Source organism: Orycteropus afer, unplaced genomic scaffold (genome assembly GCF_000298275.1).
Source record: "Orycteropus afer afer isolate SDZICR_OR568_19922 unplaced genomic scaffold, OryAfe1.0 scaffold00067, whole genome shotgun sequence".
Lineage (NCBI taxonomy): Eukaryota > Metazoa > Chordata > Mammalia > Tubulidentata > Orycteropodidae > Orycteropus > Orycteropus afer.
The window spans coordinates 5379746-5402451 of record NW_006921654.1 but is presented as its reverse complement, the minus strand read 5'-3'; the positions used below and the strand labels follow the sequence as shown (position 1 = coordinate 5402451).

The following is a 22706-nucleotide window of genomic DNA, read 5'->3' as shown; positions in this document are numbered from 1 at the left end:
CAACAGAGGAAGAAGGGGGGCTATCACTGCCATTAAAGACAGAAGAGCTAGAAGTGGAAAGGAGGAGGTGGAGTATAGCACATTCTTGGACCCAAGATCCCCATGCTGGACCTCCTTGGCAGAAGAGATGGCTGGCAAGCAGAGACAGCCAGCAGCAACGACCAGCAGAGACAACCAAGAGGCATGAGACAGAATGACAGGCTTGCTGGCTCACAGGGCAAGGAAGATGAGTGCCTTTGGGCAGGAGGCTTGCTGGTGGAATGGGGTGCACCTAGGTGTACCTATTGGCAGAGCTAAAAGAGCTTTGCAGTACTTGACTGAGCAGGGCAGAGGCCAGGGCAAGAGGCCAAGGGTGACAGAGGCATGCCTGAGGAAGTAGCAAAGAGGAGATTCTTCCTGATGGAAGAAGTGTATCCTGAAAGCATCCTTGAACCTGAATTATAGCCTGCTGTTGAAACCCACCAGCCATTCCTCAGAAGGAAGACTGGACAATCTACTTCTGTAGAGAGACCACCTTGGAAACCCAAGGAGCGGTTGCTATGAGTCAGATTCCATTCAACAGCAGTGAGTTTGCTTTGGTTTGTTTTTATTCCCCCAACCCTAATAAACCCCATAATCGTGACTACCATCTGTGAGTTCTGTGTGGTCACTGCAATGGATTATAGAATCCAGCAGAGAATTGGGGAGTGCCATTGGAGGGACAGTTGGCACCAGAGTTGGAAAAAAGGCTGGAGGGTGGTAGTAAGTTTTGGGCTACTGATGGTGATTCTGTCTCCCCTTCATGAAGTTAGATGTCAAAAGATGCCACCTCCATGCCCTTTTTGCACTACTAATCTGAGCAAAGGTGCAATATAACCATACTAGAAGAGTTAAGATAAAGTGTGTGTGTCTGTGGCAAAAGTTAGAGAAAGAGGGCTAAATAGGATAAAAATAAATAATGATCTAAAACTGAAAAAACAATGTAGCTAGTATGTAATTTAGAGACTAGAGATAAATACCAAAGAATTACATGGGGGAAAAAAACTAGCTGAGAGTTGAAAGCAGTTGCCTTTTGAGAAGCAGGAGAAGGATATTGGGGGACTCCTGTTTTTTATAACAAGTCTTAAGGAATTGACTATAAACATGTAACTGGTAACAATAAAAAAGTTACTTAGCATTGAGAGAAAAACAGTATGATGCTTCATTGTTTTACCTCCCCATCTTAAATGGGTACACAGAAAAACAAGCCCATCTAACAATCTCACTACTGGAGGATTCCGTTAGCAAGCCTACACTTCTCCACCCTTCTGATCAAATTCCCACTAATCAGGCTATCAAGATCTTATGGTCCAGAATGACAGAAGCTCACGTTCATTCGCAGTATTTTACAGATAATTGATAGTGAATGTAGTACTGATTGGGGACAGATTTTATTGTGCATTCTTACTGTGATGAGAAATATTGCATCCCACTGAAGAACCAAGAATCTCCTAAAAACAGCAGTAGTTATCCAAGAAAGGAGTGAAAATTTATGGGTGGCCCAAAGAGTGAGTGAGACATTAGACTCTAAAGGTTCTTAAAAGCATGACAAGGGCTCAAGCTTTTGGAGATCCAGAAATGTCAATGACAAACACAACCCATGCCCCAAATGAACTGAGAAAAACAGTCACCTGATTTGACATCAAACACACTAATGTAGTCTATGGAGCCAGCTGCAATGTGGGTACCAGACGGATGCCAGCTGAGACTCAGGATGCGACCTTGGGAGTTAGACAACAAAAAAAGAAAATGACACACATGTAAATATCCAGCAAGGGATAACTGAATTCTTCTTCCACAATCAGCTGCAGGGCTAATGCTCTAGTCTTAGCCTTCATCGGCTGCACTCCAGAGTAAAGTACTGTTTTGTATGAGAAACAACTGTCCCAGCCTCCCCAGTGAAGTGTTTGATACTTACGTTTAAAATGTCTAACAGGTTGATGGGAGTGTAAATAAGTACAACCTTTTGAGGGTAAGCTGGCAGTAACATAACAAATATATAAATGTAGATACTTTTTGGCCTAGCCATTGCAGTGATAGGAAGTGATCAAAGAAATACTTGCAAAGGTGCCCAAAAATATGTATATAAGAATGTCCATGACAGCACTGGTTCTAAGAAATGTAAACATGTATATATACATATATATGCACACACATACATATATATACACACACACACATATATAAAATACACATATACATAATCAGTAATTTAGTTAAGCAAATTATGTTATACCATAAAATAGAATTTTTTCTATTTTATTTTTGGGGAGCCTAGGACAGAGTTGTTTCTCATACAACAGTACTTTACTGGAGTGCAGCAGATGAAAGCTAAGACTAGAGCATTAGCCCTGCAGATGATTGTGGAAACCCAAGAAGGGGTCGCTATGAGTTGGGGCTGACTCGACGGCACATAACAATAACAACAACAACATAAAATAGAATGCTGGGTAGACTAGCATGACTGACCTAGAAAGATGTCTCTGTGATATACCAAGTGAAGAAACAAACTGAAAAAAAGCATGTGTGTTTATACGCATATGCAAAAAATGTCTAGCAGATGAGGTTCCAAAATGTTGCCTGCAGAGTGAAATGAGATACTTATTTTCTAGTTCATACTTGGCTAAATGTACGAAATTTTTACCAAGCATTATATCACTTTTTAATCAGAAAGGAACATTCAAAAGATATTTAAAACAAAACATGAATCTGAATAGCAGAAGATAAATATTACTGATGGATACGAAGAGAACACATGGGACAGTCACCTTCTCTAGAGGAGGGGTCAGCAAATAGGGCCCACAGGCCAAATCAGGCTCACTGCCTATTTTCATAAATAAGTATGTACTACCTACTCCTTTACAGAAGTTTGCCAAACTCCTTCTCTAAAGGTCAGTGTTAACTGGTCTAGATGAAGAACAAGTATGACAATCTTTAAAATAGAAAAAAAAAACTCCTCCAGATAATTTGAATATGCTAACAAGATTAAGAACAACAACTGGAAGAAAAATTCTAGTTTTAAGGCTTTATGCGTACTTGTTAAGGATTTCACAGAAGTAAGTGCTAACCAACAAATCAACTTTTTCCTTCCACAGGTGTCTATTCTGGATTTCTGGTTTTCTGTATTATAACTCAGCCAGGCAATCTCAACTCTGGTATACAATGAAGATGGCCTGGGCTCGGGGTGGCTTCTAGCACCTAACCCTGTACCCAGACAAACTCAGTGTGTAGATCAGCTACCTGGGCCATGGGGAAAGAACCCGTGGTGAAACAAGCCATCCCCAGTGACATGAAAACGTAACTTCCTATTAAGGCTACTCATTGCTTTGCCAAAAACGATCCTTACTTTTCTGCCGGTCGAAGTTTCTTTCAAACTGGATTTTGTCTGAAGTGATTTGAAATAGTTTCACAGATCCATCCTCACAGCCTATCTATTAAGGAATAAGAGGTAGGAAGAGAGAAGATACATGTTTTAGAGAAATAAATATATATATTACATATATAGGTAGTCCCCAACTTACAATTTATTCAAGTCCATCATTAATTCAAATAGGTAGTAAGTTGGGGACATTTGAGTTACAACTGCACCTACGACCATCTGGGTTTTTTTTTTTGGTACATCTTATCATTAGTTGGAGAGCTCTGGTGGCATAGTGCCTAAGGCATGTGACTGCAAACCAGAAGGCTAGTAGTTCAAACCCACCAACCATTCTTCAGAAAGAAGACTGGGCAATCTACTTCTGTAGAGATATTGCCTCAGAAACCCAAGGAGGGGTCGCTATGGGTTGGATCTGACTCGATAGCACTGAGTTTGGTTTTTTGTTTTTTTCTCATTAGTTGACATCTACTGCATACAATGCTCCAGCATTTAATTTGCTAGTGTCATCACATGCAGATGTTCACTCACATATGTTGAATATTATGATGTAGTGTTCAAAATAGTGCTATAAACAGCGCTATGGTAATAATAATAATAATAACTAAGAAAAAAAAAAGTGCTGGTACCAAGAAACTGAGCATATTCTCGGCTGCCTTCATATGCCAGTGAGAAAAAGCAGACTGCTACTAAAAGCAGTTTATGAAAAAGTGGCCACCTCTTGCATAGGACATGGACTAGCAATGGGATCTCACAGCACAGTTCTGCTAGAGACCCATGGCCTAATGTTAACTTTATAACCTGAAAGGAGAAATCACAAGATATTGTACCAATCAAAAAGAATCATAGCCACATCACAGAAGCACCTGTTCTAATGGGAACAATAGGGAAATAAAGCTGTCTTAATGTGTGGGCCAAAAACATTTTCAGAAACACTGTGGTTATCTCATAGTATGAAACATCTAGACTAGTTAAATGCAGACAAAAAGCAGATTAGTGCTTACTTTGGGTTAAGGGAAAGGAAGGCGAGGAGTTACCGCTTCAAGGATAGAGTTTCTGTCTGTGATGAAAACATTTTGGAAACAAATAGTGGTGAAGGCTGCATAACACTGTGAGTGTGATTAATACCACTCGATTGGACACTCGAACATAGTTAAAATGGCAAATTTTATGTCATGTATATTTTACCATGATTGAAAAAAAAAAGTTACATGGGTTAACTTGCTGAATGAAGGGCTTCTCAGAATTTTTAACATACTAATGTGCACTGAGGAGCTCTGTGGTATAGTTGATAAGGCACTTGACTGCTAACTGGAAGGTCAGTGGTTCAAACCCACCAGCCACTGAGCAGAACAAAGACAGAGTGATCAACTTTCGTAAAGATTTATAGCCTCAGAAACCAAATGAGGGTCACTATGACTTGGAAGCGATTCGACGGCAGTGAGTTTGTTCGCTTTTTTTTTTTATGTGCATTGAAGGAGCTCTAGTGACACAGTGGTTAAAGCATTCAGCTGCTAAACAAAAGGTCTGCAGTTTGAACTCACCAGCTGCTTCACAGGAAGACGAGGCAATCTGCTTGTATTAAGATTTACAGGCTTGGAAACCCTATAAGGGCAGTTCTACTCTGTCCTATCGGGTCACTATGAGTCAGAATCAACTTGATGGCAGTAGATTTGGTTTTCGGTTTTGGTTAATGTGCATTGTGAACCTACAGAAAGGTTTAGTTTGCATTACTTCTGAAATAAATTTTACCCCAAGATATAAACTATAACAAAACAAAAAACAGCTCTACATCTCTCAACTCCAAGTAACAGTATGGGAAATACTGAACCAAATGAATCCTCTCATTTCACAAATGCATAAACCAAGCTCCAAAGTAGCAGCAGGAAGGATCTAACAGGACAAGGGATTTTTAATCCCCAACATCAACTCCGATCACGTAGTTGATGCTGCTGGACTCTAGCTCAGGTTGGAGCTGACATGTGACATTATGTAACTCTATCCTCCTATGAACACAAGGCAGAAACTTTGAGAGGGCACAAGAGGAATCTCAGCTTGAATTGCTAGTAGTTGCTTACTGACCAGAAGTTGAGAGCCACCGGGGCTAGCAGTCATGCTCCAAATGGGTCCTCCAAAGGCATCCATCGAGTACTTGATATTTAATGCCTGTAGGTCATATTCGATAATTTCACCATTGAGTCCAGCACTGAAGAGTCGGTGTCCTTTTGCCCAACACAAAGCTTCTGTAGCCCGAGACTCATGACCTGGGAAAAACTATAGAAACACAGGCATTCATCAGTTACTAGCATTGCATGGCCACAGGTGACATGGTGAAACTTAATATACTTGCCTAGAAATAACAAGCACAGGGGTTGCATGCTAGCAGAGACATTAGTATCTACTGACTTTTTTTTTCATGTTCAAATTTCAGTTAGTTTAATAAAAATGTTTAGTTTATATTACTAGGACTTATTTACAAAACTTCTTCTGTAAAATAAAATTTGCACCCAAGTTTGATTTGATGATCTAAAAATCAGTGCCTCTATCTTGATTGGGTGATGGTTTCACAGGTACAAGTGCTTGTCAAAACTTAATCAATCTGTATACTTTGAATACAGATAGTTTATTGTGTATCGATCATATCTTTTAAAAGTCGTTTTAAAAATAACATAAACTGATGCAGCTTAACCCAGTTTTTCATTCAAGTCCCAGATTTCTAAGTGCTTTCTAAGCACTTAAACTTTTTTCATACCTATCAAAGCATTTTATTCTTATAGCTACTGAACACAAAAGGAATCAGATATGTATAATTGTTCTTATGTGAACTTGAAAAGGCCGAGCTACTTCCAGGTTAAGTGGCTTGCCCAAACGGCCAAAGTCAGAGACATGAAGAGATTATAGGTTTCCTTACTCCTAGCCTCTACTCTTCATATGGCAACAGATAACTAATTTTTTCTTGCTCTGATAGTGATTACCAGAGCTAAGGAATCTTTGCAGAGGAAGGACTATGGAGAAAGCAGAAGACTAGATGGAATTAATTAATTGTTAGGGAATAAAGAAAACAAATGTGAGAGAGAACAAAATAAAGAACATCAAGTAAGGAAAGGATGACTTATTATTCAATAAATATTAACTCAATGGTGGCTTCATACTAGGCACCTGCCAGTAACAGGGTGAAGTTCAGTGGAAAAGATATTAAGCAAATATATAAATTATTAATCACAATTGTAATAAATGACAAAAAATATATATGTATCATGAGATGCAACAAGCATGTACCAGAGCCTGTTTTTCTTACTATAGAACGTGCCCTATTGGTGGTGGGTGAAGACCAGGACGTTTGTTTTCAATTATAATTATACAGAGTAGAAAAGAAATCAGAGTATATGGCATATAAGGCAAACACTGTTTTCATAAAACTTTTATTTCCATTATGTGTGCAGACATAAAATGTATATATTATTGTGGGTAGCAGTCAAAAAAAAGTTTGCCAACTGCTCTATCAGCGGAATTGAGCACGATCTTGGGGTAGGGGCCAATCAGAAGATGGCTTTCCTAGGGAAGTAGAACTTAAGTGGAAACCAGAGAGCTAGGAGGAGCGAATCAAAAAGAGAGTCAAGGAGTTTTCAAGACAGAAAGAGCCTCATGTGCAACAGTTATCTAGGCCAAAGGCTTTTGGCCCCTTATCCCAAAACATCCTCTGGTCCAGTCTTTAGCTTTTCTGTATATATACCAGTTTCCTCACTCTGAACGCATGCACTATTTCTCTTGGAAATATTATTATTATTATTATTACTTATTGCTGAAAACTTGATTCCACCACTACCTTCATGTTCAGTGATTCATTCATTCATTCATTATCTACTGAAGCACCTACTAAACCAGACGCAGACCCTGCCTCAACAAATACATGTCTAGTGGGGGAGACAAACAAGTTGCAAGCAATGACAATCCATCCACAAGTGCTCTCGACCCTGCTCCCTTACTCCTTCTCCAACCATTCCTTCCTGACCATCCCCACTGTCCTCGCCCCACTTCTCCCCAATTGCTATGGCCACTCCTCACAGCACTCCCAGTCTCTCTTCTCTTCCTTCTTCCATTTCTTCTTCCTGACAGGTAGAAAGTTCATTCTAAAATATAATGTTGCTTATTTCACTTTCTAGGGCACCCCACAGCCTACACCATCCTAAACATTTATCTGATCTCTCAACATTTATCTGGTCCCTCAAACCAAACCAAACTCACCGCCACAGAATCAATTCCAACTCACAGTGACCTCCACTGGGTTTCTGAGGCTCTAAATCTTTACGTAAGTAGATTGCCCCATCTTCCTTCCGCAGAGTGTGTGGTGGGTTCGAACCACCAGCCTTCTGGTCCCTACTCTAACATTATTCTGCCTATGTTCTTCAAAGTGTTCTGTCCTTTCTGGCTACCTCTGGGTCGTTCAACATGCTGCTCACTCTGTTTAAGCTGTTTTCCCTGATTAACTCTTATTAGTTCTTCAGGGGTTGGCTCATGAAGTCATCTCTTCCCAGGTTTTCTAAACCTGCTGGGGTGAGGCACCTCTCCAGCAAGGTTCTGTATCTATGCTTAGCTTTATCACAGCATATATCACACTGGTTGGAAAACTGTCTACATACTCATCTTTCCCCTTGTTGGACTAGAGCTCATTGAAGGATGGGCCTCTGCCATTTGTCTCAGCAACACTCAGTATCTGTCACTTATTCATTTTGAAACATTCACAGAGTATCAGGTTTCAGGCTGTTGGAGATATATTAGGTATTTAGCAAATGTGAACTGAATTAAATGATGCACCTGAAGAAAAACAGTAATCAATGCCTTTGAATAAAATGCGGCTATGTATGTTTTACTTAATTTCAAATATCCTTTACTCCCAGATATAAGCATGTAAGTCTACTTTCTCTCAGACAGATGAACTCAGGAATTCATCTTTCTGCCATTACATCACCAAACAGTTTGATATTAAAATGTTGCATCATTTTTTCTGAGTGGACAGTAAAATTGGCACTGATACTCCCAGGAAGACCTGCTTCCTCAGCAAAGCTGCAAAGATTAACAAGAAACAAATGGTGTGGACCATTGCCCTTCTTGTTGTGCATAAAAGATCCAGTAAACACCACAGGCAGTGAGACACCACAATTCCCAGGCAGGTTACTTGTAATCAGCATTATACAGATCAAAACACTGAGCTTCTGAGAGCGCATATTGCCTCATTAGTTACTTAGTTCTAACCAACTCCTAAGGGGTAGAGAGAGTCACATTCTCATTCATTTCAATATTAATGACACAAAAGTTTTGTGGATTTGAACTTAAGAAAATTAACATCAGAAACACATCAGGCCCCCAAATGACTTACTTTTTCCTGAAAGTAGTTTGCTGACAAGTTATAAATTTCCACAGTGCCATCTGTTCTTGAAACAGCCAATCTGTTTGACTGGTTATTGTAAGCCACACACCGGATCCCTGATGGGACATAATTAAAGAAACGTACTCGATGGACCCTAAATTCACCCATTCCTAAGAGGGGGAGAAACAAAAGTCATTATTGTTAAACTTTAAATGCAGATGTCACTTGTAATCAGTTTATTACATACAGTATATGTAATCAGTCTCTCTGAGGTTCACTTCTGAATATCACACAAAATCCCATCAAACGATCTTCAAGAACTCAGGATGGTTTAAATACTAAGGCTCCTTCAGCAAAGGACCAAAACATGAGAGCATCACTCACTCCTAATAATCTCAACTGCCTCAAGGAAATGGTCCAGGAAAGAGGATGAGAATCTAAAACTTGACCTTAGAGGAGTAAGACTGAACATAACCCCCTTCTCTGACTGGGAGCCCACACCTGAATAAGGAGAGTCATGTTGTTGTTGTTATGTACCAAGTCGGACTGACTCATAGCAACCCCTCCTTGGGTTTCCGAAGCAGTATCACTACAGAAGCAGATTGCCCAACCTTCCTTCCGAGGAATGGCTGGTGGGTTTGAACCGCCAGCCTTCTAGTTAGCAGTCAAGTGCCTTAGGCACTATGCTACCAGAGCTCCCAGGAGAGTCACAGAGCTGAGCAATTATATGAGTGGCAGAAGCTAAGGCTCCCCGCTTCTACTTTGTGTGTGAAGTTTCTCTGGGGGACAAGACGGTATACACTGCGACCAGACTCAAGGAACAGCGAGAGAGGAAGGAGGACAGCTTCCCACTACCACTTCTGGCCTAAACTACACAATAACAGAGAAGACAAGAAAAGCTTACAGCCTACATCTCAAAGTGAGGCTCCCCGAATTCCTGTATCAAAATCACCTCGGAAAATAGTTAAAAACGCTGGATTTGGGGTCTCCAGAATTCCAATTTTCGGGGTCGAAGAGCTCTGGAGAACTGGAAATTTGCATTTTAGCAACTCCCTCTTCTCAACTCTATTGCAGTCTAAAGTTCGCAAATCACAAACCCAAGCTAAGGAGTGACAGGGGCTGATGGGTTGGCGATGGGGGGAGCAGAATCGCGAGCTTCTCACCGGGAGGGAGCGACAGTATTGGCGACTTATTCTAGATAGAATCTGGCATCTGTCACTACACCTCTCCACCCACCCCCCCTCTTCCCGGTTGCCAACAAACACACAGTGAGGTTAGGGGTCGGGTCTGGTTCGCCACTCGCTAGCCTCCGTTCAAGACTATGAACTTGCAGACACAACAAGCGCTCGGCCCGGCACGGCTAAGGAGCGTCTGAAGCGCTCGTAAGTCTTCGCATGCCCTTCCCTCTCCGAGGTTATGTGGAGTAGCCCCCATCCTGTCTTGGCACGAAGGACTTCACTAGTTCCGGAGACCGAAGAACTTGGACCGGCCGCACTCCCTCAGACTCCCCCTTCTCGCACCAGCTTCCTGACCCCTTACCCAACTCACCCGCGGCCCCGCGCTCACCACTCTCCACCCCGGCCCCACGTGCGCGCGCTGTCGCGTGCTCTGCCCCGGAAGTGTTCGCGACGCGAGGCCGGAAGTGCGCAGGCAGTGCTCGCGGCGGCGGCGACGGCGGCGGGAGGTTCGGTTGTCTCCCGTTGGCCGCGCGGCGCCGCGCTCGGCGGTCGCCATTGCAGGTCAGGCCGCGGGCGGGGGGCGCGGGAGGCCGCGGGGAACGAGGGCCAAGCTGGGGATGGGGGCGAGGGCGCGAAGGAGCGGGGAGCTAGGGAGCTGGGGCCGGGCGGGGCGCGCAGCGCGGGTAGAAGAATGGCGAGCGGAGGGGCGGGGGGAGGGGGAAGGGAGGCGGAGAGAGCCGCGCAGAGGTGGGGGCGAACCCAGAGGGGCCCCCGGGGTAGGAGGGCTGGGAATTGTGGGGGAAGGGAGGGGTGTGGAGACGGAAGGCGGAGGGAAGGAAGGGAGCGAGTTGGGCGGAGCGGAGCAACAGAAGGGCGGAAAGGGTGGCCGAGCGCGGGCGGAGAACGGAGAAGGGGGCGGCGCGGGCCGGAACCTCGAGGTATGTGCGGGTCAGGGCTCTTCCCCGGGTGGGTGGGAGACCAACACGGGAAGCTTGCGGGAGCGGGGAGGAAAAGGAACCCAGGAAGTAGCGAGAATGGAAGAAAGGAGATTTCGGGAGTGTGGGGGTGGGCAGGACTATTAGGTTTGTTTGAGGGGACATTTTAAATCGTTGGGTGGGAGGTTGCGGGAAAGGTAATTTGGAGAGCCGTTGGAAGGAAAAGACAGTCTGGAGAGTGATCCCAGGCTTCTTTTTGTAGGCGGATTGAAATACGTGAGAATAGTGGGGTGGGGTGGCGGAGGAGGGAAGTACTTTAGCTTTGAAGAGGTAACAGGGAACAATTTGGAGAATGAGGGTGGCACAGGATATTAATCTTTGGGAGGAGACGAGCGGTTTGAAAGGCCACTCCGGTGGGAGGTGTGGAGGAGGGCAGTTTAAAAATTAGTTTCCTTGGGAGCTAGGAGAAGCGGTTCAACAACCTGGAAAGCGGGCCTGGCGAAGCTTTAGGGATAATTCGGTGGGGTTGGAGAAGAGGGGGAAGCGGATTGAGAAATCCCAGAAAGTGGGACGGACTAGAATAGGAGAAAATGTTTGTAGTTCACGCTGAAGCTTTGGGGGGGGATCAGGGGAGAGGGTGGAGAAATTGGGGGCCGGTGGGAGGAGAATCCTGTTTAGAGGGAGTCCCCAAGCAGGGCTATAAAGGAGGGAGCTTTGGGGAAGATAGGGCACCGTAGCAATAAGAGGAGGAAGGGTTGAGATAGGGCTGCAGAGTAGCAGAAGATGGAGAAAACTGGAGTAACTCAGATCGACTGAAGCCATCTTTTCCACTCATTGTCTACAAATGCCAGTAATCGATTCCCTTCAACATGGGAATCCTAAAATGTGATGGGAAAGTACCACGTGTATGCATAGTATCCACACACGTTTTTGAACACACTCTTCACTCATTAAAAGTTTGGAAGCATTCAATACCACTTATCCTCCATAACCCCCTTTTGGAGGGGAGCAAACTTTCTTTTAGAAGTAAAAGATTCTGGCACTTAAAGACATAAGCCCACCAAAGACAAGAGCCCCTTCAGTCACCAAACAATAATGACACTGCTAATAAAAGTAATCTGTATTCAGTTGTATACAAAACTGCTTGAAATTCACTTGGTGGAAAGGCGCATAGAGAAATCATCATATTTAAAGAAATAACCTTCCAGAACTTAATCCCTGAAGCTGTCTGGTGAACCCTGATTAACATGTTTGAATTACTCTCCCATTATCTAAACTTGATTCATTTTCATGACCTGATGTTCTGGTTTTTATAGGATGTTTTGGTTCACTATAAACAATAATTATACAGTGCAGTATTGAGACGTTCTAGAAGACTTGTACTAAGAAAATGTTACATTCATATGAGTGATATCTTGACCCTGAAGGGCTGCCATGTATTAGGGCTGTGCTGAGGGCTTACATTCATGACCTCATTTAATTCTTACAACAAATTTCAGGCTCGGTGCTTTTATTGTGCCCAGTTTATTGATGGGAAAACTGGAACTCCCTGGGGGAAATAACTCTTTTCACACATAGGTTAAGTGGCAGAATTAGAGTCCAGGTCTGTCTAACAACTTCATTGTATCACTCAACATTGGGTATAGACCCTGGTAGAAAATAAGAACTCAATAAATGCTTTCCGACCAGCAAGCTGCAGACATGTTTTATGCCATGTATTTAAAAAAAATTGAGAATTGGAAAGTTAAAGCCTTGATTTCTTTAAAAAAAAAAAGCTTAAAATACAAGATTAGTTCAATAGTTCGTAACAACTTACGAAACATAGCTCTAGTAAAATTTGGTTATATGTAATTGGATTAAACAATTGGGTCAGAGCCCCTTGTTTTGCTAAAAGTTAACGTGTTCTGTTTAGTTAGGAATATCCCACACTTGTGCCACATTTTACTTGGGGGCAGCTACCATTGTGTGCATCACTGCTTAGACTGCTCCCCGTAAGACGTTAGCTATCTTCATTTAATATTTAACAATTTGAAGCCAGAGGATAGTATTAAATTTTATCTGGGATTAATACGAACTTGTGACAAAGAATGCCCTCTAGTCTCCAGTTTTTACTTACACTAAGGAACAGATTTAGAGTAAAGTTTGGAATCTTGGAGGTGATAGTTATGGCGGTTTCAAAAGCCTAAGTGTTACGACCTGGATAGGATAAACAGGTTTATGATTTGTTTTTAACTGTATCCCACAGATGTCATAGCTACTTTGGTAGCAAGTTACTAAATATTCCCCAAAGTTACCTTTTTGCCATTTTGTCAGAATAAATGAAAAGCCAACCAGAAGCTCTCTTGCAGAAGTACTGTATGAAAGGGGGCTGTGTGAGGACTGCAAGAGACAGTGATTGTGGAGGGGAGAAGGCTCACCTTCCCAGCTCCACCGCTTAGCAGCTCTGTGATGTTAGACTGATTACTTAATCTAAAAACCTCTCTCAACCTACTTCCTTATCTGTAATAGAGGAATGATATAACTACCCATCTCATAGGGCTGTTTGATGTTTAGCTGCATGAGAACTGAAGTTTATTTATATATAATACATACAAAGATAGTGTTCTGGACTCTTTCTCCTTAAGAATTGGGCAGCTCTTTTTTTTCAGGTTCTTTATAATTTTAGTAGTTATTTACTAACTACAAAAGAGATAGAGCCCATTGCCCGCTAAATTAGATGCCTCCCTTATTGGCCAGATTCCTGCCAAACCCTTGAGTTTGGGTTAGGGCTCCCTCTGTGGGCCTGGACTGTTTATGAGAATGCAGTTCTTTTTTTTTTTTTTAATTTTATTTTGATTTGGGTGAAGATTTACAGCGTAAATTCACTTTTCATACAGCAGTTCACATAATATACTTTGTCTCATGCCATTGCCCAAAATTTACAATGCAACAGCTCCCCTCCCACTTCCTCCCCGTAGTTACCTCTTCCCATTGTCCATCCCTCCATACTCTTTTGTCCCCTGAGCTGTCTCCCTGTGCATAAGCAGCCCTTACTTCTCCCGTGATTGTTCTCTCCAGGGCATGTGTCTACTTGAGGTAAATGTTTAATTCACATGCCTGTACTTTGTATAGCTGGAAACGACAGGTGTGGCTTCAATTCCAGACCTGCAGGGCAGCTAGGGGCCATAGTCTCAGTGGTTCCACCAGGCTCTATTGGACCAGCAAACCTGGTCCCCACCTTCTTTTTTTTTTTTTTTGCCTCCAAATGATTTTGAGTTTTGTTCTACATTGTTCTCCCTCTCTATGCAGGATCTCCTACATCCCTTCCAAGTGGATGGCAGTGGTAGCTGGGCATCATCTAGTTCTTCTGGTCTCATAGTTGTATAGGTTGCAGATCGGATGGTGTACCAGTCGCTAGGACTGATTGTTTCCATTAATTTTGATTTTCTTCTTCTTGAGGAGGAGAGACCCATTGTTGCATCTAGATGGCAGCTTGCTAGCTTTTAAGGTCTCAGTCGCTACTCGCCAAAGTAGGAGGTGGAACAATGTTTGTATAGTATGTTATGCCAATTGAGCTTGATGTCCCCTGGTCCCAAGCCCGAGAATGCCGTTCTTTTGCCTCCTGATTGGCTCACAGGTCATTGGGACCAGTTTCCTGAGAAGCAATAGTGTCTTGACTTTACCTTGGTCCTAGCAACTAACTTCATGTCTTAAGACTGGGGGTGACCTAGGGCAAACTTAAATAAGTCACATTTCTAGAAAATTTGAAGTTGTACAAAAGGTCTTTTTTAAAGGGAAAAAAACTGGAGGAACAGGAATTAAAATTTACACAGTGCTTGAGAATAAAGTTTCCTTTTCAAAAGTAAAGTCATTTGACTAACTTAGGAATATAGAACTTACGTATTGTTTATTTTATTTAGCTATGCGAAGGCCCAAAAAATGGAGTGGAAAATATTTCCCCATTTGTGAGACTGGAGTGTGGGGACAGAGATTTGGTTTTCTTCACACCTTCACGTCTCTCCAAGACCACACTCTGGTTGTGACCTGTGAGACTGACACTACTCTGAAATATAATGAATTTAAACAATCTCTTTGAAAAGCTACACGACAGACATTACTCCCAGGTCTGTGGGTTGCATTGTCAGCATGGAGTTAGTGTTCTCAATTAAAGACAAGTAGTTGGTCTTGGTCAAATCTGGGCTTGAACTCAAGGCTCTTAGGAGAGTGAAGTGATGGCGCAGCATTCCTTTGGCTCCCTTTTAGTTTCATGATTTGATGGTTCATCATGTGGTGCCTTCAGATGTTACCCTTGATAAAACTGCCATTTCTTCACAAGCCAAATCTTAACATCGGACACCTAGGAAGTGCTCTTGTTGTCTTCAATTGTTGCTTAAAATACATGATTGAGGACTGAAGACTTAGAAATTGTTTTTCTTACACAGAAAGTTTTCATTACGTTATTTGGTATTTCTCGTATGACTTGTACTCTACTCCTTCCCTACCTCTTTTTGGTTTTTGTTTTTTTTTCCCCTCTACTCTTTCTACCTTCTATCAAGTGGATGGAGACAGATTGAGCTGCATGTTCTCAGATCCTTTTTCATCACCTCTACCCTGAAAAATACATGTTCCCTGCAATTTCCACCAAGTGTGCTCTCAGTGAAGTATGCAGGTTTACATTTGCCTAGAGTGGTGATTGCAAGGAGCAAGAAAAGAAAGAATAGAATTTAGGTATCAGCCATTGCAGAGTGCTAAAGTAGAATTTTTTAATCACTAAGGGGATGCCTGCCCTCTCTATATTTCTTACTAACTTGGTAAATATACCCTCATGTACATAAACGTAATCATCTCAGCCCATGGGTTCCTATGAGCTGGACTCCTGAAAGCTGAGCCCCTTCATTTGTATACACATTCTGTAGCATTCCAGTAGGTTAGCACAAAAAGAAGTTGAGCCTGACTGCATGTGACAGCAGAACGGTGAGACTGCTTGGGCCACAGAATCTATTTTCAGGGGCATTGCTAGATGTCTGCCATATCAGCAGATGGACTCGGGGAGCGCTTCATACGTAAATGGATGAAGTGTGCTCACTGGAGGCCAGGAATTGGTATACGCAGGTGTAGCTCTTCTGTCCCAGCGCCTGATACCACCTTTCCTTGGACCATTTTGGCCCCAGTTCTCACTCCTGTTCTCGCAGGAAACTGTCTGGGAAGTGAGGGATGCACTGAGAGATTTCTGCATTCCTTTTCTCTAACCAGTCATTCTGTCTATCTGAAGCATGTGGTGAGGAAGTAGGTTCTGTTTCCTTTCCTGCCAGTGCTCTCATATCAGAGTCAAGTGTTGCCTTCCAACCCATTAACTTAAAAATCTCTTGATCTCCCTAGGACAGATTGAGAAGGCATTTGTACAGCTGTGTTGGCTCTCTAACGCCACTTGAATTTTACTGTAACCATCAGGAAAACACTGCCTCCTTATCAGTCAGCAAAAACTTGTTTACAAGAACCCCTTCTCAATCTACATGCGTTTATTGACCTTGAGAAACTTAACAAATTTTGAATGTCTAGTTACTGAGCCTTTTTTCATGAATTTGCTTATTATCCTTGCTGTGAAAATGCTGGTTTGTTTATTTCACCCTCTAAATGGCTGTTCGTCTGCATGGAATTTAGGGTCTTTAAGCATTTTTATATATGTCATATTTGACCTTCATAATAGAAGAATCTGATAAGGGTGGTATGGCCCCATGGTCATTAAGTGACTTGTGTGTGATCACACAGTAAAAAGTTCCATAGCTACAGGCATGGACCTGTATTTTAAATTGTTACCCTGCTTCCGTCAAGGAACCTTTGAAGAGAAGGATTTTTTAAGTGCTTTTGGTCGCTAGTCGTGGGGTCTCCTTATCCGTGAGAAGATCTTCACACTCTAGAGCTAGCGTCTTACCCTGTCTCAGCGTGTGCTGCAGCAGAAAAGTCTGGTTTATTTCAGGATGCCCTTTGACTCTCCTTTGTCCTGAGCGGCTCATGCGTGTACTGAGTGCCTGGCTGATGCCTTCATTCCTTTTCACTCTCCTTGGCACTTGGTTTCTCCTTTGGGGAAGCAGAATTGGTTGGTGATTATAAGTGTAGATAAAGTCAGATGGCCTAGGGTCTTACCCTGGCTCTACCATATATTAACTATGTGACCTCGGGCAAATGACTTAATCTCTGTATACTGCAGTAACCTTAGCTGCAAAACAGGGATGAGTACCTGTTTCATAGAGTTGACATGAGAATTGAATGATCTTGTCATTTCAGTCATCATTGTATGCGCACAGTGTGTGATCCGTAGTAACATTTCAGTGAACAGTCCAAAACCAAAAACCAAACTCACTGCTGTCGAATTGTTTCCGACACATAGCGTCCCCTCCTTGGGTTTCTGAGGTGGTATCTCTATTGCCTGATCTTCTTTCCGAGGAGTGGCTGGTGGGTTTGAACCATCAGCCTTCTGGTTAGCAGGTGGGTTTGAACCATCAGCCTTCTGGTTAGCAGTCCAGTGAGTTGGCCAACTTGATGTTTCCAGAGTGTGTTTGGTGCTCTAGAAGTAGAGGTTCTGCTGCCTATAAGGCTGCTTAGAAAATACTTTGCCTGGAGTTCATTTTCCCAACAGGAATGTTAACTTATAAGTAAAGACACTATCAACTGTTCAATCAGGTGTTTGCTAAATTTGAGCACAATGAAAATACCCTTTAACTTTCCATATTACAGTTAGTAAATACTGGACTAATAACCTTTCCTCTAGATGCCATACATACATTGGAAGGACTCAGCCAGAAACTGTTCAGCCCCCATGAATCTCCCCTCCCATGACAGACACAAGTGCAAGGGAAACCAGTGGTTTGAGGGGAAAATGTCCTACCGTAACCCGTTCTTGTCGAGTATACCAAACTTGCCACCAGGTGGTGCTATTGTATAAAATAAAAGTTGATACGTGTTGGGTTATATTTGCATTTAAGTAGAGGATGGTCAAAACACTTCATGAGAGTCACATCAGCAGTCAGGCTACCACTCGGTCTGAAGAACTTTTTCAGTTATCTTGCCTTTATTTTTAATTAAAGGAAGTTCTTTGACCCTTGAAACATAAAATAGCGAAAGCAAGAAAAACGTAAAATCTAAAAGAAGTCTTTTCATTTTTAAGAGCTGTACAGAGTAGAAAGTACAACGCCCTTAACTGGAGAGAGCAAGTTAGTGTAATGGTCAAGAGTGTGGGCTCTGTAGTGTATGTGTGCCTTTGGTTCAAATCCTAGCTCTTTGACTTCCTAGCTACATGACCTTAAACACTTTAGTTGTGTGATATGGATCACCATTGGTGACCTGAAGCAACCTTGTGTTTTTGATATCATTGATAAAATTTAGACCTTACAGGGTGGTTAGGAGAAAAAAATGAGAACACATGTCTAATATACTTAGAAAAGTGCCTGGCCCATAGTGATAAGTATTTGCTTTTATTTGTTACTATTCTAAATGTTTTCTCTCTCTTTCTCTCCACAGTTTGTTTTCAGTTGCTTTTTAAAGACAGGAAGCTCATGGTACAAATTGTTATTTCCAGGTAAGCACATTTGGAGACTTCTTCATTTGGTTTCAACAATCAGGACTATACAGGCTTGCAGTTTTCCTGGAAGAAGCAGGGTCCTCACAAATCCTTGCGTTTTAGTCTCTAGTTCAGTGCCTAGAACTGCCCACTTTCCGAAGAACTTGTGCTCGAGAGAGTTCCTTTGGGCCTTGAATGGTGGTGTAGGACACTACTCATCCTCCACCCCTCAAAAATATTGTAACCGCCAGCCCTTTGCTTGCAGTACTGGGGCTGGAGGCCTGGCAGAATGGGTGCTGATGGAGCTGCAGGGGGAGATCGAGGCTCGCTGCAGCACCGGATTAGCTGGAAACCTCCTGGGAGACCTACATTACACCACTGAGGTGAGGGGGCTTTTCTTTCCCTGCCTAAGGTCTCAGGAAGGCAAGCTACACCGAGGTGGTGCTCCCAGGACCCAGAGTGAGGACTGCCTCAGGTTTGTTGTTCAAGGTCTAGCTAATCTGCTGAGCTATCTGCTTGTTCTCCTCCCCCACCTCTGCAGTAGCAGAGAAATTGAGCTTTGGGGAATGTGGAAGGATTACATTTCTAAAAGTGGAAATTCCCTTCTGTGGGACTAGAAAGTGTGTAAAGGGCACGAGGGTGGGTTGTCAAGAGTGGCTGCCCAGCAATGGTAGAGACAGACCAGGGAAGGGAGGTGCCAGCATTGCCTGGCAAGACAGCAGCGTCAGGAGGCACCTGGGTGTTAGGATCTTGCTCTGAACCTCAAGCATCTTGTTCTTACTCTGCCAAAGGGAATTCCTGTGCTGATCGTGGGGCACCATATCCTGTATGGGAAAATCATCCACCTGGAGAAACCTTTTGCCATCCTTGTCAAACACACACCTGGGGAGCAGGACTGTGATGAGTTTGGCTGTGAGACTGGCACCCGGTACTTGGTGACAGCACTCATCAAAAACAAGATCCTTTTCAAAACCCGCCCCAAGCCCATTATCACCAGCGTCCCCAAGAAAGTATGAAAGAGCCCCGGATTTTCCTTAGAGAGCGGCCAACTCCTTGGACTCGTGCTCCGCTGCCACCCCGAGGACGGCTCGACAGTTCCCTAGGACCACAGGGGGTTCCTGTTCTGAACACAGGTCACCCACTGTCCGTGAACTCGGATCCCTTCCTTATGGCAGCCGGTTCTCTTGGTGGAAATCTGGCCCCATTTCCAAGGAACCCGTCTCCTTTTCCAGCTCCATCAGGCTCCTTGGCTTCAAATCCAGCGCCCTTCCCTGCTGGTGCTCGTGACCCAAGTATGGCTGCTTTTCCACGAGGGATGACTCCCACTGGCACAGGCACAGTTTCTTTCCCAAGGCCAGGTGGCCTCTTGGGCCCAAATCCGGGCCCGGGCCCAGGCCCAGCTCTAAACTCTAGAGCTGGGGCTCTTCCAGGCCCAGGGCCTCTGTCTAACCCAAGGTTAGGAGGTCTCCCAGGCACAGGGCCTATGTCCAACCCAAGGACAGGTGGTCTCCTGGGAGCAGGTCCTGACCCCAGAAGTGGTGGCCCCATGGGCCCTGGAACTGGACCCAACTTGAGAGGTGTCCTTTTGACCTCTGGGAATGGTCCTCCCAATCCTAGGCCAGTTGGCCTTGGCCCAGGACCAAGTCCCAATTTAAGATCAGGCTTCTTAGGTACAAATCCTGCCCCTAGGTCAGGAATGTTTCAAGGCCCAGGCCTTGGGCCCAACCCAAGAGCTAGTAGCCTGGGCCCAGGCCTTGGGCCCAACCCAAGGGTGGGTAGCCTAGGTCCAGGCTCTAATCTGGACACCAGGGCAGGTGGTGCCCTCTTGGGCACAGGATCTGGTCTTAACTTAAGAATGGCTGGACCTCAAGGCATAGATCTTGCTCCCATTCTAAGAGCAGCAGGTCTTTTAGGAGCAAATTCAGCTTCTTTCTCACAGGCTTCTGGAAACATGGGTACAAGCCCATCCTCCATGGCAAGAGTACCTGGCCCCATAGGCCCAGGCTCAGGGCCTGGCTCTCGGGGAATTGGCTTTCCAGGGCCAAATCCATCTCCCATGTCACGGGCTCCTGGCCCCATGGGCCTTAATTCAGCTCATTTCTCAAGGCCACCTGGCCCGATGGGGATAAATGCTAGTCCCTTCCCAAGGGGGACAGGTTCAGGGGCATTGAATCCAACTGCCTTCTCTCAGTCTTCTGGCTCATTGACTTCAAACCCTGCTACCTTTCAGAGGTCTGCTGGCCTCCAGGGCACAAGTCCAGCAATTTTTCCAAGAGCCTCTGGGCCATTAGGCCCCAACCCAGCTAACTTCCCAAGGGCCACTGGCCTGCAGGGTCCAAGTCCAGCTGCCTTTCCAAGGCCTACTGGCCCATTAGGCCCTGGTCAGGTTGCTTTCCCCAGGTCAGCTGCTGGGCCCCTGGGCTCTTCTCCAGCAGGCCCTATAGGTATCAGCCCAGCTCCTTTTGCAAGGCCAACTGGGACCCTGGGTCTAAACCCAGCTTCCTTTCCAAGGATGAATGGCCCTGCAGGCAAGACTTTGGTCCCATTTCCTAGAGTGGGGAGCCTCCCTGGCACAAACCCAGCTGCTTTCCCCAGACCAGGCGGTCCAGTGGCTACGATGTACCCAAATGGGATGTTGCCCCCTTAAATGGCATTTTTCTTCCAGGACCATTTTGGTGTCCAGCCACAGTGGTTCTGGGCAGGGGCTGTCCTCTAGGTGAAAGGGTAGATATGGAGCTATGATCTGAAGTACATAGCTGGGGCTCAAGTTCAAATGAGCCATATTTTTCAAACTCTGCTTTCTTGACTGAAGGTGAAATGTTATTTGTGGGACATGGACTTTAGCAAAGTGGGAGTGATCCTGGCTTTGAGAGATTGGGTTTCCAGCCTTGCAGAAGCCTGCTGTGCTTTTGTCCCACAGCTTTCTGCCCTTTGTTTCTTACTAGTTTCTTGAATTGTTCTTGTGGACTCTTCCTCAGGGATACATTGGCCTGCAGGTTTCAATTCATGTATTTCCCTGCTCACCACTGGAGAATCAGTTCATTGCTCTTTAGAAATGTTGCATTGGTGAATGGACCATGCTTCGGTAGCTGTGACCTGGGCAGCTTGGACCTGGTCATCCTCTACTGCCATGCCTTTCCCTGGGACTTGAACGCCACAGGGAGGTGGGCAACCACTTCGGAGACCCACCAAATAACAATTTCTGACTGACTGGGCCTGAGGCTCCTTCCTCCTCTGGACTTAGAAGAGGCCAGAATTAAGGCCCCAGCTCATCCAGCTCCCTCTCCACTGGTCCTCCCAATCAAAGAACCTCAAAATTTAAACTGACGTGGATGGGAATATTGGAACTGGGGTGGGGGTAGGGTAAAGGGGAGAAATCACTGTGCTTTTTTGTTCAACCTGATGTGAAAGGAAGGTTGGTGTTTTTCCTGCATTGTATCTTTTCTTACTGTTTCTTTAATAAATGGGATGAGAGGGCTGCTGATGTCACTCTGTTCTGTTACTTGTTTTATAGGGAGACGTTTTCTCACAATCCTGTATTTTTTGCCAGGTCAACTACTTTCTGCTTCAGGAAGAAGTTTTGGGTTTTAGCCTTAGTCTGGCTTCCTCATCTGCCAGTTATTTACCAAAGACCCTGCCCACTTCTACAATAAAAGCCAGGCCACCTTTGGTGTACCGTTTTAACCACGGTGGGCTCACTGTCTTCCCCAAGTCAGAGGCAGCTGTGGCAACTGTACTTTTGAGTTCCACTGGAATTACCTTGACAGAACTGCATTTCTACCTGAAGTGGCTCTCTTGAAACTACAATAAAGAGCTAGCTTTCATTAAGTACAAAGAGGGAGGAAGTAGCTCAGAAATGCCAGCATTGCATGAGAATCTTTATTTTGACAAATAAGTGTAGTATAAAAAATTTGACCTGAAAAGTAAAAAAAGCAGGTAAAAATAAATATGTTTACAAATTACTGTAGAAATAATACAAAAGAGGGTTAAAACTCTCAATGAGGAAAAACCAAAACGTGTCCAATTGTATAAAGGCTCTTCCCGTGCAAGAAACAGGGATAAAGCTAAAGACCCAGTTTGGTTTTTTTGCTGCTGAAAAATGTACAAAATAACTTAGAAAAACCAGTCGAGGTCAAATGTTGTAAGCCTACCGCCTGTACTTGCCTACTTTTGATCTGAGGAAAGTTGACAACTACAGTGCATGGCAGAGCTGATGGTAGGACGGCCAGTTCTCCATCTGGAGCCCATCTAGAGTAACCTTCAAGTAAAAGCTGAAGAAAAACAAGCCCTTAGT

General features: G+C 44.0%; 3 protein-coding genes across 3 annotated transcripts in view; 2 read left to right on the top strand and 1 right to left on the bottom strand.

The window, feature by feature from the left end:
• UTP4 (UTP4 small subunit processome component) overlaps positions 1-8930 on the bottom strand; it is a 38102-nt gene extending 29172 nt beyond the window's left edge. Inside the window, exons 1-4 of the mRNA XM_007940299.2 lie at positions 8772-8930; positions 5477-5668; positions 3365-3449; positions 1650-1739 (exon numbers count right to left, since the gene is read on the bottom strand). Coding sequence (XP_007938490.1) covers positions 1650-1739; positions 3365-3449; positions 5477-5668; positions 8772-8930 — 526 coding nt within the window. The remainder of the gene's footprint in view (positions 1-1649; positions 1740-3364; positions 3450-5476; positions 5669-8771) is intronic.
• A 9477-nt stretch (positions 8931-18407) lies between these two features.
• On the top strand, positions 18408-19428 carry CHTF8 (chromosome transmission fidelity factor 8). Its single transcript, XM_007940297.1, has 3 exons — positions 18408-18430; positions 18678-18795; positions 19204-19428. The coding sequence occupies exons 1-3, from the start codon at positions 18408-18410 to the stop codon at positions 19426-19428; spliced, it is 366 nt and encodes a 121-aa protein (XP_007938488.1).
• Positions 19425-21059, top strand: DERPC (DERPC proline and glycine rich nuclear protein). Its single transcript, XM_007940298.1, has one exon. It carries the CDS (start codon positions 19425-19427, stop codon positions 21057-21059), a length of 1635 nt encoding a protein of 544 aa, XP_007938489.1.
• The last annotated feature ends 1647 nt before the right edge of the window (positions 21060-22706 follow it).